We start from the raw sequence: 22,323 nt of genomic DNA, 5'->3' as shown, positions 1-22,323 counted from the left end.
GACTTGCACTGAAGGCAGTCCTTCCCTCTGTCAAGGGGAAAGTAGTGCTGGTGTTCACAGACACCACCACCATGTTGTACTGCAACAAACAGGGCGGGGTGGGGTCGTGAACCCTATGTCGGGAGGCTCTGCGCCTCTGGACATGGCTGGAACATCAGGGCATTTCCCTGGTGGTTCAACACTTGGCAGGTTCTCTGAACGCCCGGGCGTACAAACTCAGCCGCCAGTGCATGATGGATCACGAATGGCGTCTGAACTCTGATGTGGCGCAAGGTCCCTTTCAGCAGTGGGGAGAGCCTTTGTTAGATCTATTCACCACTGAAGAGAACGCGCAATGTCGTCAGTTCTGCGCGTTGGAATTTACAAGGTGGCACTCGCTAGGCGACTCTTTTCGTCGTGAGTGGAGTTGCGGTCCACTATACGCCTTTCCGCCTATACCACTTCTACCCAGAGTGCTGAAGAAGATCAAGCGCGACCGGGCCTAAGTCATTCTTGTGGCTCCGGACTGGGCTCGAAGTGTATGGTATTCTGAGCTACTCAGCATGGTTATCGATCCCCTGATCCGACTGCCTCTTCGGGAGGATTTTCTGTCGCAATAGCAGGGGACGGTCCTCCACCGAAACTGTCCAGCCTCCTCCTCCTCGCGTGGAGATTGAGTGGTGGCAGTTGACGTCTCTTGACCTGCCTCCCGAAGTTTGTGACTTAATCTTGTCAGCCAGGCGTCCCTCCACTAAGACGGTATACGCCTGCCGGTGGAATAAGTTTGTGGCATGGTGTACAGCAAAGGCTGTGGATCCCCTTTCTGCTCCTCTTTCAGAGGTCCTTCTATTCCTCCTTTCTTTGGCCCAGCAGGGCTCTGCTCTGGGCACTATCAAGGGCTATCTTTCGGTCATTTCAGCCTTTTTACGGCTTCCAGATAAACCTTCCCTTTTCAAGTCCCCAGATTCTTGAAAGGCATTACTCCTCTTTTCCCTTCTGTGAGAAAGTGGCTCTGTATATACTGTTTCCCAAATGGGTACAGGGTGTACAGAGTCCACAGTCCCCAGAGGCTTGGCAGAGGCTAAAGTTAGATATAACCTTACTCTCTAAAGTGGTAGCTTGGTCGAGCAGTAAGGCAGTATCAGAGGACAGTGTAAAGCATTTGTTGTACACACTCAGTCAGCAAATGGTCTCACACACTCAAGAACTGAACTCTAGGCCAATGGCTTATATAAAAAATATATGGTTGTTTTAGTTTAGAACCAACAATAGGTATCAAAAATATACTTTCTCAGAATGAGATGCTTTACTTAAATACTTTTGCAATATGCAATTGACTTTTGTAGGTAATAGTTACAGGTTGTTGCAATATGCAATACAATTTCAAACCCAATAATACATTGAGCTCAATGGGAATTTTAAGTTATGTGCACTTGACTACTTTCAGGATTACTTTTCTAACTCCAGGACTGGATCCTAGATTCAGTCCTGGGACAGTTCTTGGAAACAAGTGAGTAAATTTGATTTAGTTACTGTGGTGATTTTTAAACAATATTTTGCTATTTTAAAAGTTGACGTTTAGAAACTTTTTCTGATCACATTACCAATGTTATCCTATGGAAGGAAATTCACTTAGCAGGTAAGTGGGGTTATGGGTACTTTTCCTAGGTCAGTATTGGATCCTAGATCCAGCACTAGTGTACCACCTGTAAGCAGTTGAGAAGCTGAGTTTGTGACACAGGCGATTTTTAAGGAATATTTATAAGTTAGCAAAATCGACACTTAGAAGAAATTTCATAGAAAAACAGTCAAAGGTTTCCTATGGGAGAAAATTGAGTTAGTGGTAAGTACAGTTGTAAATACTTTTCAGGGTCAGTGCTGGGCACCAAAATCCAGCACTGGGATCTCTCCTAATAGCAGGTGAGTATTTCCGTTTTCGTTACTCGGTTGATTTTAGGTGAATATTTTAAAGTTTAGAAACTCCACACTTAGAAGAAATTTCAGAAGAAACCAGTCTATGTTACCCTATGGAAGAAAAGTGAGTTATCCGCTTTTGGGTAAGTACTCGACTGGCAGAGTTAAGGTTCTGGGCACAGACTCGGGGGTCTCCCAGGGTCAGGTTGGTACAGTTGTTACACCCTCAGCGGCACTGGGGCAGCCGGGTGCAGAGTGAGTTGGGTCCAGTGTTATCCTATGGGAGGCAGGGGGGCCTTGGTTGGTGGCTGCTGACTAGCAGGCCACGCTGCTGTGGGAGCTGGGCTCATGGTCACTTTCTCAGGGCAAATGGGGAAGCAGGTAGGAGTAGCACTGCCAGGGCCACTCTGGCAGCTGGGTGCAGGGTGCTTTTGAGCCTTCGGGCGCTCAATGGATTTCAATGGGAAAACTCAAGGACGAACAAAGGCTGCAAGCTCGGGACGAAGATTCTTCGGGTGCCACCACCACTTCGAGAGGTAAGTTGGGTAGTTGGAGGATAGGTAGTTACACAGGGGGCCGCAGGCCGCCGGGTGCAGGGGTGCCTTTTGATGTCGGGAAATCTTACCCTCTGTTGATGGCTGTTGGCGGGGGTCCCTGGTTCTGAGGCTGCAGGCGTAGTCAGGAGCGTCGGGGTGGGTCCTTGGGTGCCGGATTCGGGGTCAGTCGCCGGGGGAACGTCCTCGGGGTCTTTGTCCACTTCGGCACAGGCCAGGCTTGGCGGATGCAGTGTGTGCAGGGTTCGCAGTTCCGAACTGATGCCAGGGGTTAGAAACTTGCTTTGAGCAGAGCCACTGCTCATGGGAGTCCCAGATGCTCAGTCATAAGGTAGCCAGGTCCTCCGGGGTTTGAGGTTGATGGCCACAGGAGGTGCCGGGATTTAGCAGGAGCAGGTTCGAGGGTCGACAGGCCGGTAGGGCTGGGGCCAAAGCAGTTGGTGTCTTCCTCTTCTTAGCAGCTGCATGGCAGGTCTTCTTTCTTCTTGTTCATCTTTGCTTTTTGAAATCTGGAATCTGAGAGAAGGTTCAGGGTGCCCCTAAATACTAGATTTAGGGACGTTACAGGTAGGTAAAGGGCAGGGACCAATGGGTCCCTGTCCTGGGGTGGGTACACCCCCTATCCTGCCACTCTCCTGTGGGAGGGGGGCAGTAGCCTAGTCATGATTGGGCATGGCTTCCCATCTTCAAGATGGCGAGAGCCCGGAGATGTGCTTCACCTCGCCTCCCCCACCTGAGGGGTGGGGTTGGCAGAGGCTGGCACATCCCCTGTCCTTACTTGGGGTTTCCGGCCAGTCTTTCCGTCAGAGTGGGGGTCAGAACCGGTGGGGGCCAGTTGCTGGGTACAGCAAATGGCCTGGAGAAGCTCACAAAGGCGGCATACCTTTGAAGCTTCCCCCTGTCCATCCTGGGGGAGGAGACCTAGCACCTCGCCCAGGATGTGCCTTGTTGCAGGCCCAGGAGAGCAGGGGCTCTCCACCCAGGGGTCCAGCAACAGGTCTGCTGTGTGGCATCCTAGGCAGCCTCTCAGACAAGACATGGATTGTATGTTAGGTTTCAGGGGGCATCTCTAAGATGCCCTCTGTAGTGTTTTGTACATTAAATCCCACACTGGCATCAGTGTGGGTTTAATGTGCTGAGAAGTTTGATACCAAACTTCTCAGTCTTCAGTGTTGCCATTATGGTGCTGTGGAGTTCGTGTTTGGCGAGCTCCCAGCACCATATACTCTTAAATGGCAGCACTGCACTTACAGCGCCCAGGATTGGACCTGGGTACTGTAGGGGCACAGGGCTCATGTTCCTGTGCCCACACCACTGGCATAGGGCACCCAGCTAGATGGGTGGCTGATGTATGCCAGGGCAGTGTAGGTTGTGGGCATGGCACACAGGGATGTGTGCCATATCGACTTTGTGTTTTGTCTTGTACCCAGACACTCAGCCTGCAAGGGCAGTGTGTTTGTGTTCGGGTTCAGGGCCTCTAAGGGTGGCACAATAAGTGCTGCAGCCCTTAGAGCCCTTCCCTGGTCACAAGGCCCTGGGTACCTAGGGTACCATTTACCAGGGGCTGACAGGTGGCCAAGGTTTGCCAATTTGGGTTTTAGGGAAGTAACATAGGCCCTGGGCACCTGATTGGCAGGAGCCCAGGGTACACTCAGTCAAAGTACAGTCAGCAATTCAGCAAAAAGTGGGGGCACACCATGCAAGAAAGATGGCACTTTCTCACAAGCCTCCACCTCCTTGCGTGGAGATTTAGCGGTGGCAGTTGACGTCTCTTGACCTGCCTCCCGAAGTTTGTGATGTAATCTTGGCAGCCAGGCGTCCCTCCAATAAGACGGTATACGCCTGCCGGTGGAATAACTTTGTGGCATGGTGTACAGCAAAGGCTGTGGATCCCCTTTCTGCTCCTCTTTCAGAGGTCTTTCTATTCCTCCTTTCTTTGGTCCAGCAGGGCTCTGCTCTGGGCACTATCAAGGGCTATCTTTCGGCCATTTCAGCCTTTTTACGGCTTCCAGATCAACCTTCCCTTTTCAAGTCCCCTTTGTAAATAGATTCTTGAAAGGCATTACTTCTCTTTTCCCTTCTGTTCCGTTCCTAATGCCTGAGTGGGACTTGAATCTGGCTCTGACATTTCTAATGTGTGCTCCCTTTGAGCCACTTCACAACTGTCCTCCTCGTCTTCTCACTTTAAAGACAGCTTTCCTGGTGGCCATCACCTCTGCCAGAAGAGTGAGTGAGCTCCAGGCTCTTTCTTCTAAACCTCCTTTTCTCTCTGTCCATCTGGACAAAGTAGTTCTAAGGACTCGTCCATCTTTTCTGCCGAAGGTTGTGACTGCCTTTCATATCGGGCAGACTATCACTCTGCCTACCTTCTTTCCGCCTCCGCATCCCTCAAAAGACCCAAAACGTGCGCTCTCATTCTACCTGAATCGCACACAACAGTTCCGGGTGGATGACCAGCCCTTTCTTGGCTACGTGGGAGCCAAGAAAGTTTGGGACGTGCACAAGCGGACCATCACTCGGTGGGTCGTTCTGTGCATTAAGGCTTGTTATACTTTGGCTAAAAAGGAGCCTCCAGTGGGGCTGCGTGCCAATTCTACCATGGCGATGGCAGCCACTACTGCTTTGGGACGGGGAATTCCCTTGCATGACATCTGTCAGGCAGCTATGTGGGCCTCGCTGCACACGTTTACCAAGCATTACTGCCTGGACAGCCAAGTCCGGAGAGACTGCTTCTTTGGCCGTTCTGTCCTCCGTGACTTTCTGGTGTGATCTTGGTTCGTAGACCCACCACCGGGGTTGGTATCGCTGACGTATCTATTCTAAGGAAAGGATTCTATCACTAAGTGTTTATTTCAGATGCACAAGATACTTACCTTTGGTAACGATATATCTGTAAGAAACATTAGTAGTGATAGATTCCCTACCGCCCCACCCATCCTCCCTGTTCTGCGAACTGATTTCTAGGGTTAAGGTCATCCCTTTCAGGTCCCTAGTTTCATGGCACCAGTGGTCAGTTTCTTGCATTGCTCTGCGTTCCTGGCGCAGAAAGTCGTGTACAGAACTGAGGTCCGCTCACGTGGGCGCGTCTAAGTAGCTCCAGCGAAGTCATCCCGGTGCCGACGATACCAATGTGCATGGGCGTGTCTAAGTAGCTCTGACGACGTCATCTTGGCGTCTATGACGCCAGCGACGTACGCGGTGCCGTATGACGATGCCTGGCGACGCGCAGGGGTACTGTTGACTAAAACTTTCCTGATCCAGTTTGACACCTGGGGATTTTCTAAGGTAAGGAATCTATCACCAACTAATGTCTCATACAGGTATATCATTACACAAGTAAGTAACTTGTGCATCCTGTCAAATCCTGGAATATTTACCAATGTTTATCACCCACTGAGGTCTACACTGTATCCTCTTTCTCGAAGTCTACATTAAATGTCTTGTTGAAGATGTGTATTTCACTGATGCAAACTTCAAAGTTTGATTCTTTTTGTTTGCATTGTTCATTTTCTTTTTAGATCACGCCAAAAAAGCTGCTAACTTCCAGAGTAAGTAATTTTCTGATGACTGATATTAAAAAAATTAATTACGTAAAATACGTGTCAATGGCAAGAGTCTTGGGGAGGGGGGGGCAACACGTTTGGCGATCAGGGCTGTGTTGGGTTTGTTAGAATCTGGTGTAGAGGAGAGACTTGCATTCTGTATGATATATAGTAGGGTTGCTTAGTGTACTTAAAGCGACTCTGTAATGAAACCTGATGGAATAAGGCATTTACGTGCTTTTGAAGTTGAATTGAATTTTATATAGTGATAACTGTCTGAAAATCAATAACCTCTTCTATATCTTCTCCCCCACCCCCCCCCCTCCCTTTTCTCTCACAGAAAAGTAGTTTTGCCTCACCAGGTAAGACAGTCCAGCTATTTTGTCTGATCAAGGATAGTTTGCACACCTCTTTATATGTTCTTTCTTTACTTTATTTAACTCTTGTCTATTAAATGTGTTTTCTTGTGATATAGCCATCAGTTCTCCTACTGGCAGTTCCATTCGAACCAGCAACTTCCTGTTAGTAGGCTCCCTTACAGTCTCACGGGAATCCCTGAACAAGACCACATTTACACTTGATAAGGTAAGGCATCCGAGGTGTAACTCTTATGCTTTGTCTCTGATTTGTTTCACTGTGTTTAAAGTCTTGGGTGTAGAACATGTGCAGAGGATCGGTGGATTAATCCTTTACTTAGAGGTTCTGTTGGGTCCTCTAAGCTGCCTTTCCTTTTCCCATGGGTGGCTTACAGGGTGCTGTAGCTTATCCTTCTCTTTATTGGCTACATAGACTCAGAATCTGTCACAGTGGGACTTCTGTGGAAAGGTTGTTTAGTTTTCTCCTGTGCATACAAGGAGGAATTCTACTAGTGTTTCCATGCAACATTGTGATGCATTATGGATTGCATTGTTCAGCATTGGATTTTCTATAGATTCACATGGTTCATCTAGAATGTTTCATTTGGTAAATTTTAGCCAATCTACATATTACAATTTAGTAGAAAATTCACCCATATATCTGATCCATTTCTATTTAATGTTATAACTCTTGTGCCACGATACATTTGTAAAGCAGTGGAAGAGTTAAAACTTCAAACAGGATCCTTAAATAAAACTGCTGGTTAGCAATTTTACCTCCATCATTTATGTAGAACATTAGCAAATGGTGATAAACATTCTAGCCCATCTGAGGCCAACATTTCTGAGACATTTAAGTGTTTGGATTTCAATTAAATGGAAATGCTACAAAAGGAAACATAGCAGAATAAGCCCCAACTTTGCTGCATGGGAAAGTGAGAGAAAAGTAAGGAAATTGCAGCCTTGTAGGTAACTTTGTAAACTAGATCGAAAATAAACATTGTTCCTTAAAGAAGCCAGCGGCAGCTTCCATATCTCCGTAGGCCTTATAATAGCAGTGCTTCACAGTGGTGTCTTTTTCAGCTAATATGAGAGGATCTCCTAATACTGTTGGGGTTTTATATCCCCTTGCTTTGAGAATATAACTACAAAAATAGAAAATTAATAGACAATAATCACTGCTCCTTTAGTGTCTGCCTTATTTCCATCCCTTTTCTACATCTATTCATGTGGATTATTCCCTACTTGCATCTTGATGCCTTCACTCTTTGTGAAAAACCCCTCTTGTGGGAGGAAGAAGGCAGTACATTTTCTACTCACTCTGGCTTATGTTTTTACCAAGCTCTCATTTAACAAGAGTATGAATTTGCAAAGAAATGTAAAAAGTACATTCAGAGACTGGTAAAGAATACTTTTAGAGGGAGGTTGGAAGGCCTTGAGCACAAGAAGAAGCAAAACCGAGGCCACAGGGAGTCCAGGAAATGTAACCATTTCACTGTGTCCTTCCCACAAGACTCCCACAGCAAGATCTATGGAGAGAAAATACCATGAGCGGTCCTCGCTCGCACCGTTCTCTACTTTCCAAATAGATGTTGAATTTACTGACATTTAAGACTGGGCATTAATCATAGTCAATCTGCAGCGTATCAGTCAGACATCTTGTATAACAAAAGGCAGGGTGGTCATCTGTAAATAGTCAAGATTTATTGTGTAGAGTGATTGGTCATAGAAAATTTGTTGTATTTTTTTAATGATAGCAGTGAGGTGGGCATTGCCTACGTACATTAAATAAGGAAATAGTCCATCCAGTCACACACATCTTCCTATTTTTAGGCATCCAGGTGCTTGATATATTGCTTTATAATGGATACTTCTAACTGCAGATTCCTCAAGTTTAAACTACTCACTGGTGACATGGTGGATCTAGAACTCTTCGAGCAATAGCTCCCGCATTCCAACTGGTGCTGCCGTCTTACCACTTTTTTTTTTTGGTCCATTGTGTACATACCTTTCTCATTTAACGCGATTAATTCCTCTTTTTTTAAATCATGTGTTAACCTAGTGATGTATGTAGCTTTTATGATACACAATGTGTTTTCGAATAAAGCTTATTTAACTTGACTCCTCTATGGCATTGGCCCACAGCAGAATTGACTGAACAGAGCCTCATGTAGGTGACACCTTTGCACACAGACTTCACTTCTTTACTTACTGCCCCCTTTGATGTAGATCTGGAGCTCTTCCAACTTTGTCAGTCTGCCAACCGTATTCCAGGAAACATTTCGGCAGACCATGCTTCTATTTTTCAGCAAGAAGTCAATCGATCCCTGGCCAAGGGTGCCACAGAGAGCTGCAGAATCTGAAATAGACAAAAGGTGTTACTTCTGCAACTTTCTTGTTCCGAAGAAGGAAAGAAGACTCAGACCCATCTTTGACTTCCAACCTCAGAATGCCTTTTTACAGAAGGGCAAATTCACTCTGGCTCCAGTTCTTTCTGCTCTGGACCCAGGAGACTTGATGTCCTTGGACTCGCAGGAAGCCTATTTTCATACATCTGTCCTGTGCTCTCACAGACGACGTCGTCCTACCCTGTGGCCTCACAATGACACCTCAGTTGTTTATGAAGGTGATAGCAGTCGTTGCAGCTCATCCTCCCAGGTCAGGAATACATGGATTCCCATACCTCAACAGCTGGCTCTCCAAGGAGGGGCTCATGGACCACCTCTGGACAATGGCTGCTCTTCTATAATCTCAGAGCTTTTCCATCTGCATAGTAAAGTTTCACCTAATGCTTGTAAAGAGATTTCCCTTTGCATGGGGTATCCTGGATACTGGTTTTCAAGACGGTTGTCCCCTATGACACAGGTAGCCATGGAGAGTTTGAAGTTTTCTTTATTATTTCTATGTAAATCTGTACATGAGTCCACATTCCAGTTGCCAGCCCTTACTCCTCCCCCACCAGGAGCTGCCTCCCTGCTGCTTAGCCCATCTCCAACTGTCACCACTCATCCACACAGGCACCCAGGCATTCCATTCATCAGTCACACAACATTCCGATACCATCTCTCACTCTGACTGAGCAGCTAGGAGAAAGCTAGGCTGGACAACATACATACACAATATGAGGATATAACATTATCCTCTTCCTTCTAAATGAAAACAAAGTGTGGGAAAACATGGGAATAACTATAAACAAGATAATATACAGAAGAAAAAGAAAAAAGTTCAAACTCAGGGAAGGGTACACACGGTGAGGCGCAGGACGACTTGCACTCAACACCTGAAGCACTGGGCGACTTACACAGAACAACAAACATGTGAGGCGCAGGGCAACTTGCACACACAACACTAACCAGTGATGCGTGGGGCGACTTACACACAAGACTTAATGTGAGGCGCAGGGTGACTTGCACACATGACAAGACGTGCAGTGCAAAACGACTTAAAAACACATACGACCCCATGTGCAGACCAAACGTGCAGTGCAAGATGACATGCACACATAATGCAACAAAATGTAAAATGGGGCTAACACCCATAAGCACACACCCTATGTAGGGATATACTGTAAAACATGTAAATGGGGCTACCACCCATAGCCCAACCCAATATACGTGTAGATGGGAACTAACCCATATGCCTACCTCCATGTAGAGGACACTAAATGTAAAATGTACAAATGAGACTGGTACCCAACCCATCCCTAATGTAAGGGAGTACAGTGACTACCACCACTAAAATACATAGGCCACCCACCTGTAGTGAAGCGTAAACTGTGGCATCACAAAACTTTACTAGTAATTAACTTTAAATCATGTAAACTCTACACAAATACCACATGTAAAAATGTTAAAAACCCGTAACTCTCGCCGGTGAGCGACCTCTCACCAGAGTTGTGCTACTCTGGGGGCACACACATGTATAGAGCACCCCATGTGAAACTTGGTAAACCATAGTGGACACATGTAAAACATTGCCATCAACAAAGTACTCAAACAAATAGTCTAAAGTTCACCGTTTTAGCCTACAGATCAAAAATCATCAAAAAGCTCCACTAGACTAACAATATATGTGGGAATTCACATATGTGTACTACACAAGTTGTGACCATTTCACATCTAATATAGCGTGTGGCAAGTTAATCAATGGAGACTGTAAAAAAAAAAAAAATACAAAAGTGTTTTAATGACCACAGTCTTGTAGATCTTCCCATACCTCACCTCCAGATAAATAGTCCATGCCAAGAAACCATGTACTTCCAAACTGACCACCGACTTGTTGATTTCCTCATACCTTACATCCAAATAACGTGTCCAAGGCATAGCACACAGGGGTTCCCTGCTGGCACTACACCTCAGTGCCTGCATATAAAACGCTGCACCGGTGTCCACAGGGTGTCCTTGCTGGCACTTACCAAAGCATCAACTTGTGCAGCGAGTCTCCAGTGTCGCTACCACCTGTGAAACCAAGGGTCTCCTTGAAACTTGATCCAGTGCTGACCGAGTGAAACTCACTTGAAAAAAACTCCCTCCAAGGATCGTGGCTGAAAGATGTGGCCAAAACCAACATGGCGGCACACAGGGAACGCAGAGCCGGATGGCTCATGGTGCGTTTCTGCAGCAAGATGTCCCAATGCAGTGTCACGCTGCGTAGAGAACGACTAGGCAAAGCTGGCCGAGCAAGAATTTTTCAAGACTCCAATCAAACAAGTAAGCCTGCACGTGCAGATAATTGACGCATGGCAGTCTTTTAAATGTCGCCCATTGGTTAAACTGCCAATGTTACTCCACATGGCAAACCACCGGAACGAAAACCAAAAAATAAGGTACAGTGTACTCACTTGAATCCGGAAATACGTCCCTGTATTTTTAGCACAAAAGGCCTTAGAGAGCATTTCTTTTGCAGATAAAGAAATAAACCGATGTGACAAAAAATGGTGCCAGCTTGATCCTCAGCTGTGAGAAAGTGGCTCTGTATATACTGTTCCCAAATAGGTACAGGGTGTACAGAGTCCACAGACCCCATACGTTTGGCAGAGGCTAAAGTTAGATATAACCTTACTCTCTAAAGTGGTAGCTTGGTCGAGCAGTAAGGCAGTATCAAAGGACAGTGTAAAGCATTTGTTGTACACACTCAGTCAGCAAATGGTCTCACACACACTCAAGAACTGAACTCTAGGCCAACGGTTTATATAAAAAATATATGTCTGTTTTATTTTAGAACCAACAATAGGAATTAAAATATACTTTCTCAGAATGAGATGCTTTATATAAATACTTTTGCAATATGCAATTGGCTTTTGTAGAAAGTTAAAAGTTGTTGCAATAGGCAACACAGTTTTAAACACAATAATGCATTGAGTTCAATGGGAGTTTCAAGTTATTTGCAATAGATTACTTTCAGGATTACTTTTGGGATTCCAGGACTGGATCCTAGATTCAGTCCTGGGACAGTACTTAGAAACAAGTGATAAAAGTCGACTTAGTTACTAATAGGATTTTTAAGTAATATTTTGCTATTTTAAAAGTTGACAGAAGAAATTTCATAGAAAACAGTCAATGATTACCCATGAAAGAAAATTCAAGTTGCAGGTATAGTATGTTCTCGTTACTTTTGTAATCCAGTACTGGGTACCTAGACTCAGTACTGGGACCTTTACCCAAAACAGGTAAGTAATTACGTTTTCAGAAATTATACAATTTTTAAAGAATATTTAATGTTTGCAGAAATTGACACTTAGAAGAAAATTCACAGAAAAACAGTTCATGATTTCCTATGGGAGAAAATTGGGTTACTGGTAAGTACAGTTGTAAGTATTTTTCAGAGTCCGTGCTGGGCACCAAGATCCGGCACAGGGAGCTCGCCTAATAGCAGGTGAGTATTTTCGTTACTCGTCTGATTTTTGGTGAATATTTTAAGTTTTGAAAACTCCACACTTAGAAGAAATTTCAGAAGAAACCAGTCAATGTTACCCTATGGAGAAAATTGAGTTATCGGTTTAAAGGTAAGTACTCGACTGGCAGAGTTAAGGTTCTGGGCATAGACTCACGGGTCTCCCAGTGTCGGGTAGTTACAGTTGTTTCACCCTCAGCGGCACAGGGGCATCCGGGTGCAGAGAGAGTTAGGCCCAATGTTAGCCTATGAGAGGTAGGGGGGCCTTGGTTGGTGGCTGTTGACTAGCAGGCCACGCGGCTGTGGGAGCTGGGCTCCTGGTCACTTGCTCAGGGCAAATGGGGAAGTAGATGGGTGTAGAGGTTACACTGCCAGGTCCACTCGGGCGGCTTGGTGCAGGGTGCTTTTGAGCCTTCGGACGCTCAGTTGATTTCAATGGGAAAGCTCCGGTTTAGAAAAAGACTGCAAGCTCGGGGACGAAGCTTCTTCAGGTGCCACCACCACTTCGAGAGGTAAGTTGGGTCGTTGGAGGATAGATAGGTACCCCGGGATTGGGCACAGGGGGCCGCGGGGTGCCGGGTGCAGGGGTGCCTTTTGGTGTTGGGAAATCTTACCCTCTGTTGATCGCGGTTGGAGGGGCACCTAGTTCTGAGGCTGCAGGCGTCTTCAGGAACGTCAAGGGAAGTCCTTGGGTGCCGGACTCGGGGTCACAGTCGCCGTGTGGTCGTTCTCGTGGTCTTTGTTCACTCCGGCACAGGCCAGGCTTGGCGGGTGCAGAGTGTGAAGGGTTCGTGGTTCCGGGCTGATGCCAGGGATTAGAAGTAGATTTTCAGTAGAGCCTCTACTCATGGGAGTCCTAGGGGCTTGGAGCCAAAAGGTAGCCAGGTACTCCGGGGTTTGTGAGGTTGCTGGCCACAAGAGGTGCCGGGTTGTAGCAGGAGCAGGTTCGAGGGTCGACAGGCCGGTAGGGCTGGGGCCAAAGCAGTTGGTGTCTTCCTCTTCTTAGCAGCTGCAGGGCAGGTCTTCTTTCTTCTTGCTATTCTTTGTATTTCGGAATCTGGGGAAGGAAGGTTCAGGGTGCCCCTAAATACTAGATTTAGGGGCGTTACAGGTAGGTGAAGGGCAGGGACCAATGGGTCCCTGTCCTGGGGTGGGTACACCCCCTATCCTGCCTCTCTCCTGTGGGAGGGGGGCAGTAGCCTAGTCCTGATTGGGCAGGGCTTCCCATCTTCAAGATGGCGAGTGCCCGGAGATGTGCTTCACCTCGCCTCCCCCACCTGAGGGGTGGGGTTGGCAGACTGGCACATCCCCTATCCTTATTTGGGGTTTCCAGCCAAGCTTCCCGCCAGAGTGGGGGGTTGCAGTGGCCTGGGGAAGCTCACAGAGGCGGCATGCCTTTGAAGCTTCCCCCTGCCCATCTTGGGGGAGGTGATCTAGCACCTTGCCCAGGATGTGCATTGTTGCAGGCCCAGGAGAGCAGGGGCTCTCCTACCGAGGGGCCCAGCAACATGTCTGCTGTGTGGCAGCTTAGGCAGCCTCTCAGACCAGACGTGGATTGTAGGTTAGGTTTCAGGGGGCATCTCTAAGATGCCCTCTGGGGTGCTTGGTACATTAAACCCACACTGATGTCAGTGTGGGATTTAATGCGCTGAGAAGTTTGATACCAAACTTCTAAGTCTTCAGTGTTGCCATTAAGGTGCTATGGAGTGCGTGTTGGGACGAGCGCTCAGCACCATGTACTCTTAAATGGCAGCACTGCACTTACAGTGCCCAGGTATGGACCTGGGTACTGTAGGGCACAGGGCTCCTGTGCCCACACCACTGGCATAGGGCACCCAGCTAGAGGGGTGGCTGATGTATGCCAGGGCAGTGTAGGTGGTGGGCATGGCACACGGATGTGTGCCATGTCGACTTTGTTTTGTCTTGTACCCAGACACTCAGCCTGCAAGTGCAGTGTGTGTAAGGGTACAGGGCCTCTAAGGGTGGCACAATGAGTGCTGCAGCCCTTCGAGGCCTTCCCTGGTCACAAGGCCTAGGGTACCATTTACCAGGGGCTGACATGTGGCCAGGGTTTGCCAATTTGGGTTTTAGGTTTTTAGGGAAGGAACATAGGCCCCGGGCACCTGATTCGCAGGAGTCCAGGGCACACTTGGTCAAAGTACATTCAGCAAAAAGTGGGGGCATACCATGCAAGAATGATGGCACTTTCTCACATCCGCGTGAGGAGACCGTACCCATAATTTGGTGGCAATGAGGTTGAGCCTCTGATGCCACACTGACCAGACAATGTGAGGACAGATTGGCTCCAATTTGAAAACTAATAAGAGTAGACCCCGTTGGGACACTCCAGAGACCAAATCCAACTTGCCTCAGACAAAGTCATACGCTGTTAGATAATCGTTGGGTTCACTCACTCGTTGCAGTGTAATAAAACCTCTTGATCCAGTGCACAAGGCCAAGACACTTACAGTGCTCTTCGTAGAAAACGTAAAGATGACTTTGAACTTAAACTGCCTTATTAAAATCAAATCATACACACTTTGTAGATCTCACAAAACGATGTGGCTTGATCACCCACATGTGGCAGTAGTGTGCCTTACGCCACTTACACACTGGCAAAAAAAGCCCTTTTTAAATGTTCAATGGTGCATGTCCAGGCTGGTTAAATGTGGTTGGGACCGTCTGCTGACAAGGACATTGGTGGGACTGGCTTGCCTTGAGCTCCAAAAAACACAAGCTGATGGACGGAATGTTGCACATTGGCAAAACTTTCACCCCCAGTCACAGATCTGGATTTAATCCATCTTTATGTTGCTCACCACGCCACCCCAGTTCAGACATGGCCATATGCAAATCAGTCTTGACCCTGTGCCTCATGGGAACAGTCCAGCCTGAACAGCCTTTAGCTCCAATAAGGCGGTCTTTACTTGGTTACGCTTGGTTTAAGTTCTCTTTGTTGTCTTCCGAAGTTACACTTGGTTCCCGTAGATACTCTTGGTTCTTGTACCATATGTAGACTGCTTTTAAAGCCTTTAAACGTTTGAGTCCAGGTCCGGTCGTTGCCAAAATATGTTGTGCCCTATGACACAGGTAGCTAGGAGGAGTCTGAAGGCGTCTTTATTGTTTCCATGTAAATCTGTACATCAGTCCACATTCCAGTTGCCAGCCCTTACTCCAAACCCACCAGGAGCAGCCTCCCTGCTGCTCAGCCCATCTCCAACTGTCATCACTCATCCACCCAGGCATTCCATTCATCAGTCACACCAACATTCCGATTCCATCTCTCACTGTGGCTGAGCAGCTAGAAGAAAGCTTGGCTGGGTAACATACATGCAGATTATGAGGATATAACAAAGATCTTGCCACTGTGACACAGCAAGTCAAATTCAGTAACTTAATGTTTTTAACTTAATCCTGGGTCTCCCGAGAATGTGTCCTAAACTCGTGCATCCTCCTCTTCTCCTGCAACAGATGATACATGTGGGTCCTACAGTGGAACTTTCAGTTTCAGTGGGCTCTGCAGTGGGGCAGACTGTCCACACCATCTGTATCACAGAGAAGGAGGCTTGGGAACTTTAGTGGTGGCAGGCAGACAACTTGATGTGCGGCAGAATGCTCTTATTACCCTAGTCAGAGCTCACAATAGTCACACATACATCCTCTCCAGGTTGGGAGTCCTTTGGAACAGGTGTTTGTCCTCTCCACATCAACCGGTTGGAGCTTCAGGCTATCCATCTGGCTTTGAAAGCTTTTTTTTTTAAACTGACCAAAGAGCTGGTTCAGGTTCTTACAGATAAAATGAGCACAATGTGGCACTGCAACAAGCATGACTGGGTGGGATTGGAAATGTTATGCCAGGAGGCCCTGCACTTTTAGAGGTGGCTAGATCAGCAGGGGACTTTTCTGGTGACCAACCTGGCTGGGTCTGAATGCCAGAGCAGATGATCTGAACAGGTGTCAGCTGGCGGATCACAAATAGAGTGTTGGTCCTGGTGTTGCTCATGACCTCTTCGGCCACTGGGGGTTTCCCTGGCTACATCTTTTCACCAAAACTGAGCATGCGCAATGTCTAGACTACTGCGTGCTGGGTTTTACGCAAGTAGAGGTATTGGGGGACTCATTTCACCTGCGATGGGTCTCTGGCCTCTGGTAAGCATTTCCTTTCCTACTCCTAGTTCTGAAGATTTGGTATGACCGGATTCTGATCATCCTTATAGTCCCAGATTTGACTAGGAATGTGTGATTCTTCTAACTGTAGAGCCTGAGTGTTTACCCTCTGGTCCGTCTACCTCTGTGGGATGACTTCCTGTCCCAGCAACAGGACAGGTTCCAGACCCTGAATCTCTATAATCTACACATCCATTCGTTGAGATTGAACTGCGGCAAGTGAGCAGTTTTGATTTGCCTTTTGAAATGGTAGATGTGATGAATGCAACTGGTCTTCCAAATCCATTTATTTGGTGCGCTGGGAGAAGTTTGTGGCCTGGTGTAGAGACAGTCACCTCAATCCCTTATACAGTGATGAAATGAGTTATTGTTTTTGTCAAAATCCCATCCAGGCTGTACAGTAGACAGTTAGTATTTTTACATTTCCCTTGCCAGCCTTCCTTCTTCAAATCATCAGTTTTAATGTTTTATAAAAAAAAAGCTTGAGGTATATTTGTCCCCCGAAACCCTTCATCATGCCTCAGTGGGACCTTAATTTGGTCCTCACGTATCGCATGTGCACACCTTTCAAGACTATGCACAGCTGTTTCTTATGGTTTTTCTTATTGCTATCAGTTCAGCACGACATGTCAGTGCACCCTCCGTACACCACCTTCTTTCATGAACAATGGGTGCAGAGGATCCAGGCTCCTGTTGTCCCTAAAGTGGTATCGCCCATTCACGTGAGACAGCCCATCATCATGCCAGTGCTTTTCTCTCTACCACATTCTTCAAAAGAGAAGCTTTAAGCTTCTGCATTGAATTCACAAATGAGTATTGTGTTGAACAGCTCTTTGTGAGTTTTGCCAGTGCCAAAAAATGAAAGGCCGTGCAGAAAAGGACTGTTGAGGTAGGGTGTCCTACACATAAAGACTTACTACAGTCTAGAAAAGGAGTTGCCCAAAGGCCTAAGTGCCCATTCCACAACAGCTAAGGTCACTACAATGGTATTGGCAACAGCAGCACATGTCTTGAATTTATGTCAAGCTGCAACATGGGCGTCACTGTACATATTCCCCAAGCATTACTGCCTTGACTTCCAGGTCTCCATTTTGCATACTCGGTCTGCAGGACTTTTTGGGTTGAGTCCACTCAGACTCTTCACCTTTTGGTAGATACTGCTTAAGTGTCTCTTCTAAATGTGAGGAATGTATGGTTGGAGAAACCACCAAAAAGAATGTTACCAAAGGTAAGAGACTTGTTATTCTGTGCAACCTCTGTCTAACTTCCTCTGTCTAAGATTCCTCACTGCCATTCCATCTCATTCTGCAGAGTGGACAGCTGCCCATCCTAAAAAGTTCATAAGTTAGTTTTTTGACCAACTGCCATCTGCAATGTGTCAGAGGTGATCTGCCTCTGAGTGTGTAGAAGTAGAAAAATACAGAAACTCACACATGTGGGGCCTAAATGTGGTTCTTCTAAGTCACTTATGGGGTGGTACAGTGCCATTGCCAAGCTACACAGTGCCACCTGTCAGCACTCGGAAGCAATGGCTTTAACATTTCTGGATTCAGTCTCCTGTTTGGGAATATTCTAAAGGGGAAGCATCTGCGCTTAAAGTATCCACCACAAACGTTACCAAAGGTAAGTAGCTTGTTCTTTACAATGCTTGCACATCTATCCATTTCAATCATCCATTCTAGTATTGAGAGTCTCCCCAGAACTCCACTTTGTTGCTCTTTTGGCTAATAGAAACTCCAGTCCTATCAGCGTCGTCCTGCTTTGAGGGCTGCATATATTTTCCATTATTCCTTGTATAAGGAGTTTGATAGATGTGTATTGGTTTATGGATCACCACTTCTAATGTGTCACCCTTTCTTAATTTTTAGTGACCGGGTATCAATAGAATTGGGATTTATGTAGTTCAAATTCTTAGTTCAGTTACTCAAAGGATTTCATATGTCCAATGCTATGTTGCCCAGTCTGGAAATCCCTATATGATCCCAGGATTTGAAGCTGATCAGCATAGTGTGACAACCATGTCCCATTCCACATTGGGGTTTCCCTTGTTAGCTTGCTTGCCCGCCCTATGTTTTTAGCACAGTGCAGCAGCAGATGAAAACTATCCTAGTAGTGGTAGGGAAGGAGTCTGGCATTGGGGATCCATACATGACACCAAGATGGTTGACCCTTTTTAGGACATCAAATTTGGGGCAAAAGGCACGGTTGACCCTATTGCACGACAGCCAGTCACTGACAACAGTTAGTTGAGTTGCAAGATAGTAAAGACCGATATCTGCCATACCTAGTCATTCATCATATACTGATTGGGTGCATTTGTCAATGCATTTCTCAGTGGCTTGTTTTTTCAGGCCAAAGTCATGTCTCTATGATTGTAAAAACTCAAAGGCCTATTAAGTGGGAAATTTTGTAGGACGCCAAGGAGGTTTGGTAAAGCTATCATTTTAATTTGAGTTACTCTGATCATCATGTAATTGTTAAAGATATCCACCCCCCATAGATCTGTATTGTTTCTCAGTCTGTTGCATGATCCGTTTCTAGCATAGGGTGGGGTCAGTTGTGATGCTTATACCTCTTTATTTTCACCTATGCGGCTGGATTTTCAATTTGAACCACTACATAGTCTTTGCCTCCAAACTTGTCGATTGGGACACCTTCCCCATTGTCGCATTAGACCGGATGCCTCTCATAAATATCTAATATATTCATTGGTCTCGCCCTTGTCCTCTTTGGTGGGGTAAGAGCAGCATATCCTCTGTATTTAAGGTCACAGGTACTCAATCATTACCCCAGTGGAAGCCCTGCACCAGCGCGGCGACTCCTATCCAGGGTACCAGAGGTTCATGCACCAGGGCAAATAAGAAGGAAAGTACGCAGCTCTACCTGGTGAATCTGCATAGCAAAGGGGTCAAATATGGCACCATTAACCCGTACCCTAGCACCCATAAATGAGTTTCGCAAATGTAACAAACTATTGCCCATATGTAATGTTGTGAAGGACCTGAAATGGGAAACGTGCGCTTAAAAAAAAAAAAAAAAATCTACGTCTCCTTTTTTTTTTTTTTTTTTTTCTTCTTCTTCATAAATAGTCTAGTATAACGCACTGTGGTCTGGGTGCAATGTCCCATGTCTCTCCTTGGCAAAATGCCCTTTTGGTCAGGTTGTGTTTTAGTAGTAATGGATCAACTCCGTCTATTCGCCATTACTTTGGCAAGTTTTCCAGCATAGCGATCATGTACTTGAGAGTAAACCGTTATTTTTCTCGGTCCAGGACTTCTGTAACTGCCATATATCTACCAGATTCAATTTATCCTATGTTTTTTTAGTTTTAAATATTCCAACTTGTATCCAGTCCAGGTGTCCACATTCTTCATAACTTGAGATTCAGTCTACAATTGCCCCAATTATAATCTCTGCAAGCTTATTTTTGAGTGCGTAAATCTGCACAGGTGATCGAATATTAGGCAGGTAAAGATGGGCCATCAACACTTCAAATTATTTATCCTAGCCTATAAAAACAACATACTCTCCTACATTAGTGACCTTTTGTAAATGTACTTTGCACGTTTCTTAAATGGTACCGATAGCTCATGATGGAAGTTTAGAAAATGTGCATCCTCTATCTTTTCAGAATCCGTATCACTCATGTGGATGCCTCAAGCAAAGCCACCTCAGATGTTTGTTTTCAAATAGGGAAAATGTATTTTCTTTTACCAAGATTAAGCCTGTGCATCTTCTAGCTCACTACGTATAATCTGACTCTCCCCATGTGTTAAGACATGTACCAAAATATGTAACTAGCCAAATAAAAAAACTTTGTGTGTAAACAATATCCCTGCCAGATTGCCTAGACAAGATCATGTTACAAACCAATTCTGAATGAATGGGAATAAGGCCTTTCAATTTACACTTAAAGGAAGTTTTTCTTCTTTCACAAACTATTTTCGACCACAGAAAGAACATTCCACTCTCTCTACACAGAGGCTTACAGTCCTACATAAACAGGGCCAAGGACATCGAACCTCTTTTTAGCTGTTCGTCTTTTAGACACACAGGGATCAGGTGATCCATCCATGAAAGTGGACATAGTGAGATGGGGGTTTTGCCTGTATGCCCTTTTGGTGGAAATGTAATCATCCATCAGTAAAGTGCTGCTCACTCTACAAGAAACCTCTCACAAAGGTGGTATACCCTGGAGTGCCATTACATGGCATAGACGGGCTGCCACTTAGAGGAACTGGCCCACGCTCCCTGGACACTGCTGCCTGAACTGGAAGCAGCAGCTGATTATTTAGGGGCCAGCTTCCTTTATTCGTGTATATTAATTTGTTCAGTGCTTGCTAATCTGAGTCAAGCATATGAATCTATGAAGACCCATTAGTGGAGAAGATACATTCTTAGTCTCTTAAAAGTTCTCCAGCATTAGTATTTTTATAGGTTCTCAAGCAGCCTCCATATTTTTCTAGTGGAGAAACACATTTTCATGTCCCTCCATCACTTGCAGTAAAGCATTTAACACTTTCACTTTGTTCACTTAAGTTTGGGCAGTTTTATAATCCATGGAATGTACTGATAAATAATGTGATTGTTTTATCTGTGGTTATGCTAATATTAAGAACTGCTGTTAAAATAATTGGAATTTCCAGCCACCACGCCTGGAAATATTGATGCATGAGATCTGTGAAACCACGACTAAAGAATTGTGGTTGCAGTACGAAAGAAACTTATTTATAAAAGTTCTTAATTTAATTTTGGACAGTGTATGAACTCTGTAGTAGGCAGGTTCTTGCCAAGAATCACTTTGGTTTACAGTATAACTTTTACAAGATTGCCATTGCTATTGAAACCCTTGTTTCATCAGAGACTAATTCAGTATATGTTTGTAAACCCTGTATCTGAAAGAGACAAGTTAGTGATAGATTCCTTACCTTAGAATATCCCCAGGCGTTAGACTGGATCCGGAAAGTCTTCGTCAGCAGTACCCCTGCGCGTCGGAAGCCATTGTTGTACGGCTCCGCGTACGTCGCTGGCGTCGTAGCCACCGAAATGATGTCGGAGCTACTTAGACACGCCCGCTGACGTCAGTTCTTTCTTTCTTCCGCGCAGTAGCGCAGATCCGGGAGAAAACGGTACCCCTAGTTAAAAGTTTTAACTTGGTTTCTGAGACCACCTTTGTCATGTACTTGACTCCTGGTGCAATAGAAATGCCCATGTTTAAGTCCTGTAGGGCATGCCACCGTAACATGTCTGTATCGGACCCTCACGATGTGTGTCTCTTCTGCTTCGGGCACGCATATGACCCCGAAGCAGCCCTGATTTCCGGGCCATGGCGCGAAAGCTTTGCGGTAGCGTTCCCGAAAGGTGTTGGAAGTCCGACAATCTGTTCCGTTCCGATCAAGGTCGCGGAGCCATCAGCATCGTTCGTCGGAATCGGGGATAGGGAAGTCTTGGCGCCATAAAAAGTCGAAGCGTCGTCGCTCTTCTACCCCTCACCGGTTGCGGGACGCGGTGGAGGGGGTGGGCGGTAACGCCCCCACGGCTCTGTTGGAGCCTCTGTCGTTGCCTGTGGCCTACCCTCCCTTTCCGGGGCCGCACGCGACTTCAGACGAGGTGCAGGCCTTTAGCCTTTGTCGGCCTTGCGCCTTTTGTTTGCCCCGCCGGGTCCCTCCGGAGTGCCTTCGGGCCCCGTGGATCCGTCAGAAGGCGTTGCCCCCGTGCCGCTGCCTCTGGCCCCGGCTACACTGGCACTATACCCTGTGGCGCCTCCTGCCTTGGCCTAGGCGCCGGCCCTGGATCCGGGCGCGGCGCCGCCGCTGAAGCCGCCGTCCCGGGAGTGGTATCTTACCCTCCCATCCCATTTCTTGGAGGGGAGTTTATCCCGTTTCACAGGGCACCTCGTCCTTACCGGCCCCTTCAGCA

At 46.4% G+C, this 22,323-nt stretch overlaps 1 protein-coding gene across 3 annotated transcripts in view; it reads left to right on the top strand.

The window, feature by feature from the left end:
- Positions 1-22,323, top strand: part of LOC146775920 (anillin-like) — a 284,167-nt gene that overhangs the window by 227,656 nt on the left and 34,188 nt on the right. For all 3 annotated transcript variants that reach the window (XM_085639582.1, XM_085639581.1, XM_085639580.1), the window contains exons 18-20: positions 5,966-5,995; positions 6,330-6,351; positions 6,465-6,574. In XM_085639582.1, the coding sequence (XP_085495708.1) occupies positions 5,966-5,995; positions 6,330-6,351; positions 6,465-6,574 (162 nt within the window). The remainder of the gene's footprint in view (positions 1-5,965; positions 5,996-6,329; positions 6,352-6,464; positions 6,575-22,323) is intronic.

This window comes from Triturus cristatus, chromosome 12, assembly GCF_964204655.1.
Source record: "Triturus cristatus chromosome 12, aTriCri1.1, whole genome shotgun sequence".
Lineage (NCBI taxonomy): Eukaryota > Metazoa > Chordata > Amphibia > Caudata > Salamandridae > Triturus > Triturus cristatus.
The sequence above is the reverse complement of the archived record's forward strand: the minus strand, read 5'-3'. Positions and strand labels throughout refer to the sequence as shown.